The sequence below is a fragment of the Anarhichas minor genome, unplaced genomic scaffold, assembly GCF_050575085.1.
Source record: "Anarhichas minor isolate MPS153535 unplaced genomic scaffold, ASM5057508v1 ptg000010l, whole genome shotgun sequence".
NCBI classification, from domain to species: Eukaryota; Metazoa; Chordata; class Actinopteri; order Perciformes; family Anarhichadidae; genus Anarhichas; species Anarhichas minor.
This window is the reverse complement of record NW_027466456.1, coordinates 17,504,378-17,510,877: the sequence shown is the minus strand read 5'-3', so window position 1 is coordinate 17,510,877 and position 6,500 is coordinate 17,504,378. Positions and strand designations below refer to the sequence as shown.

General features: G+C 41.4%; 1 protein-coding gene across 2 annotated transcripts; it reads left to right on the top strand.

Annotated features, from left to right (window-relative positions):
• Positions 1-208: 208 nt before the first annotated feature.
• Positions 209-4,417, top strand: LOC142946860 (regulator of G-protein signaling 21-like). 2 transcript variants are annotated; one of them, XM_076088462.1, is made up of 5 exons: positions 209-786; positions 1,150-1,209; positions 1,528-1,589; positions 1,724-1,890; positions 2,062-4,417. In XM_076088462.1, exons 1-5 carry the CDS (start codon positions 707-709, stop codon positions 2,248-2,250), a joined length of 558 nt encoding a protein of 185 aa, XP_075944577.1. In that variant the 5' UTR covers positions 209-706; the 3' UTR covers positions 2,251-4,417. The 2 variants fall into 2 exon arrangements, with proteins under 2 accessions (XP_075944577.1, XP_075944576.1); XM_076088461.1 differs by having other exon boundaries at positions 236-786; positions 1,525-1,589.
• Positions 4,418-6,500: the final 2,083 nt, after the last annotated feature.

The following is a 6,500-nucleotide window of genomic DNA, read 5'->3' as shown; positions in this document are numbered from 1 at the left end:
ACTTCCTGTCGTCAACTCCATCTGTTGCAATCAATATGCAATTTCCTCTTTCGCGCATACGACTCTACCCTCGTGTTGCATGAATTTACGTCACGTTTTTGAATTTCCGTTCGAGGGTTCAGTTAAATGTTAAAGTTGCTGTTTTGTCAAAACAGACATGAACTCCATGTTGGAGACAGAAAAGCAATCCTTCCATTTGTTTTCAATCGGCTTCCCTTTTCAGTTCCGTTTTCAGAGGGCTACCAAAACACACCGTGTGCGAAGGTCACAATTTGCCTATCACAGTACAATGTTACTGTCATTTGCATCTGTTCTGCCAGACTAAAAATAATGTGAACACAGCATGCTCTGTCTGTTTGGCTAATCCAGTCAGAAGGAGGGAAGGATCTGCAGGAAAGGAAAGCAGAGAGACATAATAGGCAGTAAGACAAGAGGGGGGAGGCAAACATGCAGTACAGTGTGAGTATGTGTCGTTTCTAACAGTGAGGTAGGAGGAGAGGAGGAGGAAGAGGAGGAGGAGGAGGAGGAAAAAGGGGTGCTTCCTCTTCAGCCTGGGCTAAGCTGCTGATGTATCCTAGAAGCCCCGGTCCGTAGCAACAGGAAACCTTGGTATAAAAACCCACGTCGCAGGGGGAACCCTCCTAAGTGTCTCTCAGCCGCAGCATGACCAGGACCGAGAGCCTGAGAGTGTGGACTTAACAAGACAATGCCCAGCCTAATCGTCGAACCACCCAACACACAACACTTCATCATGGACAGAGATGACAGGAAGAGAAACAAGAACCTGTGAGTGAAACGTTCATCTTAACGCCGAGCTGGGGGTTTCCAGTGAATATGCTGACTTTGGGGCTCGATGAGAAATAGTTTCTGTCTCTATTTACTTTCAAATGTATTTGCAAAGTGATTATTGTTTTATTTGGTTCTCACGCCAAAGCTTTCAGACACAAGAGCACACTCAGGAATATCATGGGTGCTTCATGGTATCTCCTGAAAATAGCTTAAGTTAATAATCTCATCTAACTTTACTCCACCACATGCTCCATTCTGATTACTAACATGGCCAACATGCTTTGACGGATCCACTGGAAACTAATTTAACAGCAGTAAATCCAACAGGGATGTATTGACGTATTTCTTATCTCTACACAGCGGAAAGAACTTTATGTGCCGACTCCAGTGCATGTTCTCACACTCATCAAGCTCTGAGAGGTAAGGGGACTTATGGAGTGTTTTGCATATATTTCAGTTTTAAAATAGCCAGCCCGCTCTCATCATTTCCATCTATGGCATCATGAAAGGATTCAAATGAACTAGAGACTCCATGTTTGCTTTGGCACAGCACGCACAGCACGTCAACATATCCCATGGTTTGACATTGCTGTACGAATTTGATAATGACATCTGCTATGCTTTCTTGATTAGACTGCTTCGTCTGTGTCCTTGCAGCACCCTCGCAGTTCACCCAGGCTTTATTTTACCCAAATTTGATTTTGTCTGAGGAATCTAACTTGCATTCTCTCCCAGCAGGCTAAGTTTAGAAGATACCCAACAATGGTCACAGTCACTGGAAAGGCTTCTCGAGTCTAAATGTAGGTTGCTTTTCCTCTGAGCTTGAGAATACCGCTAGAACAGTAAATTATGTTAATTAGAATGAGAGTTCAAGTTTTTTTTTCTGGGTGTCATCTGTGCCTCACGCTGGCTGCGCTTTCTGTGCTTTCCTCAGATGGGTTGGCCACTTTTCGCAACTTTCTGAAATCGGAATACAGCGATGAGAATATTGAGTTCTGGCTCACTTGTGAGGACTACAAGAAGATCAAGTCTTCATTCAGAATGTCCTCAAGAGCCAAGAAGATTTATGAGCAGTTTATCAAAGCAGAATCTCCTAAAGAGGTAAATCCAACTTGGAAATATCCACACATTCATGCACAGACCCCCTTACATGCACTTCCTTAATAAATACTGTTGTATCAGATTATATCAGAAAAGTGCCTGCTCACATGTTGAGCTTAAAATGTCTTGCTCTTGGCTTAAATCCCCTCGTTCCTATCTGCCTCATTCCAGATCAACATTGACTACCACACCCGAGAGCAGATCAAAAGGAACGTCAAGACTCCCACCATGCACTGCTTTGACGACGCTCAGAAGATAGTTTATGGGCTGATGGAAAGAGACTCGTACCCGCGGTTCCTCCGCTCAGACATTTATAGAACTCTCCTGGAAAACCTTGCAGCAGACGCCACGAAGGGATGAAAGCGCAGTCAGGGGGAGAGAGAGAGAGAGAGAGGGAGAGAGAGAGAGAGAGAGAAAGGACATAAAACCCATAACTGGAATGTTTGAGCTCCTTCAGAAGGAAGGACCGACAAAAAAGAAGGAAGGAGGGTCTGCCGCACGCCACACGGGCACCTACAGAGGCCTCGCACCTCGCCGTCGTCACTCGATCCAGCCGCAAACTGTGCCTCAGTCCTGTCACGGGAGGATCGAAACACTGAGCACGTCACACCTGAGGACTGTGTAACAAGGAGAAGAAGAATAAACATGACCAGCCTTAATGACAATGACCCTCTGGGGTGTTTGCACTGGATGATTAGTCTGTGTACGCAGGCGAATTGACCACTTTTGACAATGAATGAATCAGCGAGGGGACTGATGCACGCTTTGACTGGTGCTGCGTCAGCAAACCATGCTGCGGACCTCCTTTGGCCTTTTTTGCAGAGGTGCTTCCTGTGCAGAGTAAGATGGAGGATGAAAAATGCAACGGTCACGCTCGATTAGTTGTGTTTTTGTGTGGTGTGTGTGTCTGAGAGGGTGAAAGTGAGTATTTAGTTGTAGCTTTTAACTGCCACTGACATAGAGTAAGATGTCGCGAAAAGAGTTGGCCAATTCTCTAATGAGAGCACTACGGAAGACTACAAATCCATAGCAGATAGAGGACTCAATAGTGATATCTTTTAGAAGGCCACTTAATTCTGCAAGAGGCATTCTGGGACACTTGAAAGGGAGATTTTTCTTCTTTTATAAAATCTTTTTTAGATTTTACCGATTTCTTTAGATTCAAAGCTGCCTGTTGGGGATATTTGTGTCAATATTAAATATATTTCTAATTTTCAAATAAAAAAGTAGCTGGTGTTTTAAAAAAGAATCCAGAATAAGTATATTTATTTTATGATGACAAACCATAATCATGCACATTTTCTCGTGTGGAATCTGAACCAAATTCTGCACTACAGCAAGAATACGTTCCCTTTTTACAGCCGGTCACGTCTGATGTAATTCCTCAACACACAACTACTGGCCGTTATCTTATTCCAAACCAACTTCTTACATCACTGCAAGTGTCAAGAGTTGTGATTTTATTTAATAAACTATTTGAGTGGAATTATTATAGAGACAGAATGTTTCACCTTGCATGATAGGATGTTAAAACCCTGAGAATATGCCATATTCTTGCTTTCCAAAGCATGTTGTTTGAATGTATTCTTAAGGGTGGAATGTTAAGTTAACTTAAAAGTTTAAAAAGTGTATTATTTATTGTTAATTATCACCATTTGAGTACAAAGTGTCTTGCAGTGTTGAAGTGATTGTTAAAATGTTAGTCATTTGAACGACATTAAATTATTTAAATTGCCATTCTTGGAATAAAGTGAAACTTTTTTAGTTTCACACACACACACACACACACACACACACACACACACTAGAGTCCCTGCATGATCTATTATTTGTCACATTACAGCTTTTTGCAAATTTAGTCAAATGGGCTGTTTAAAGAAGATAGCACCACACTTCGAGTGAAATAGATCTTAAAACATCGCATTACAAAATATATGGCATGTTTGCATAATGATTGTCTGTTATATGTTTAAAGCAATACTCCACTGCATAAGCATGGAAACATGCAGGCTGTGCCAAGTTCTGGTGGGCCGAAGACCTGTTTTCATTGTTGTGGAGAAACAACTACAGTGCAGTTGTTGACAAGACTTAACACTCCATCCTACGGAGTGATGAAGTATATATACAGTTCTTTATAAATAGCGCTCCTGGTCTCTCATATTCAAATATTTTCAGCATTTTACTTTAGGAGAAGGTGCATTCAAACTGAGAAAGTGAGTGCAGATATACAGTATATGATGATAGTCACAGAATATTGAAAGGAAAACCCAGCATAAGCGTGCTTTGAATTTATTTATGCAAAATTACATCAAATCGCCATGATCCCTGTGATATCCGATATGTTTCCTGTTATCCTTTGTGTTATCACAGAAAATCATCTGTTGGCTCGGAAAATTAGTGATAAATGATATGTGCTGTTTTAGAAACAGGAAGGCCTGGACTTCCAGTTTATTTATGAGTCATTGTGAACAATGAGATTTTCTCTGAACTGTTCAATGAAACAAATTAAAAGAGTTTTTGGCCTATTTTTACTGGGTTTTCCTGTTTTTTAAAAATACGGTATATACGTGCTCATTTTGGTGGAAAAGGGTATAAAGGTAAGATATAGGCTCTTCCATGTCTTCTGACCACAACCCACAATATCTTTTAAAGAAAATTTCTGACAAAATTTGAACTGTACCATATTCGTTTTAACACATTACTTGCCACCACCATGTAATGCACTGTAAAGATGTCTTTGCCATTCCACACATTTCTGTGAGATCAGGTTGTGACCATCCCATGTCAGCCAATGGACTGCTGAGGTAAAATACCAGAGCAATGGATTGGTGAGCTAACATGTAATAACAAAAAATCTAAAAATTGTAGGTAGGAGTGCACCGTGGGTAGATCAGGGCATTCCCAATAAAAACACAACTTGCTTGTGTAGACATTTTGTAAACTTGCACTAGCAGTCTATAACTTTTTGCAAAGAACCCATTAATTATTACTGATTGGAAATGTTTGTCAGACTCTTCAACAGCAGGTAAGAAAGCAGGTACACTCATTACCATGGCAGCAACAATTGTTTTTCTCAACGTGTCTGTCTACGCAAACACATACTGTCAGCAGTCAACACTGCTGCAGGTAATTTACTGTAGAGCATTTGCAATCTGTGATTAATTACACAGCGTGTCAACTTAACTATGTACTTGTTTTATGAGTATACTGTTGGCCAGGCTCTGTCGGCAAAGTCGGATGAAATAGAGACAACAAACACACCCCAGGTTGTCACATAGTAATGCTCACGACTCGTCACATACTGACGCATGGTCATTACCCTAAGCGTCGCTTTCTAATGCACCGGGTGGCCCAGCACGTCAAACTGTGCTGCTCCGCATACGGTCGCATTAAACACGTGGTTAACATTGTGAATTCAAACAAAAACATTTACTTCATTTAGCCAACAAAATCACTTAGTTAGGTCTCGGATAGACTTCATGGTGGGGCTCAAAATGAGTAAAACAAACTTGCTGAAAACCCGAACTTCAAAATATCTCAACAACCCTTTGGGACACAAGCACCCATCTCAAACACTGGTCTCCTGGTTGAAAGTGTTTGTTTGACCCATCCACCTACCCTCTCTTCCACCTTGTGTGGTTTTTTACATTGTAATTACTTGAAAGCTCGGTGCGTCTCATATAGATGCTAAAGTGTGCCTTGAGAATGGGCTGAGGCAACGCCTTACATATGAGTGTAAACACTGTGTCAATGCTTAAATCTTGCAAAAAAAACCTTGTTGTTATGAGGTGTACCCTTATAATTGCTGGGTATACATTTGTAAGTCTACATTACTGGTGGGGCGTAGCCTGCATCTTCATAACACATCAACCAGTCCTCATGTGTTGGCCGCTGTCGATTATTTACCGCCAGCTTCTGTTAAAAGGGAGGCTCCTCTGTGGTTTGTGTGTGTACTGTACTCTCTGTGCCAACTTACCCCGGCAGTACACACGCACACACACACACACACACACACACATACACACCTTTACAGGGTTGGAATTCATTGTTGTGCAATCTTGGCCCCATCATGCATTTCAAGCCAAAACTAGAACAGGCAGATGGCTGCAGTTCTCCATAAAAACATGTATGCCACAAGTTCAATGAAACTTTCAAAAGTAAGTGACACTACAAAGTGATTTAATGCTAGTTGCTTACATTTGATAAGCTGCACATTAATACATTTAAAAAATGCATCACCATTGACAGGGCTAGAGCATGTGTTTATTGCCTTTTACAGTGATTTTGAACTGTTCACCGTCTCCCTTTGCGCACCACCTCAGCCTTGCTTGTTTTGATCCATGTGAGTTACACAAGTTTCTTCCATCAAATTAAAGCCATTCAGCATGGAAGCTGCTAAACCTGTGAAACCTTACATCATGTATTTTCAAACACGCCATTACACAAGACATTTGATGGGTAATTTCATTATTTAGTTTGCACATAGTTCCCTATCAGTTTTCATGATGCCCTGGAAAGCGCCTAAGCTTGGCTGGCAAATGCACATTTTTGGCCATACTGTCGGCCGTTTGAGAGAGTACAGAAAAATTAAACCTATCGATCAATCATGT

Excerpts from the sequence above, each read along its gene's own strand:
- LOC142946860 (XM_076088461.1), top strand. The coding sequence starts at position 707 with ATGCCCAGCCTAATCGTCGAACCACCCAACACACAACACTTCATCATG. Across the intron at positions 1,210-1,524 it reads CACTCATCAAGCTCTGAGAG|CAGGCTAAGTTTAGAAGATA; the intron begins GTAAGGGGACTT and ends ATTCTCTCCCAG. Across the intron at positions 1,891-2,061 it reads AAGCAGAATCTCCTAAAGAG|ATCAACATTGACTACCACAC; the intron begins GTAAATCCAACT and ends GCCTCATTCCAG.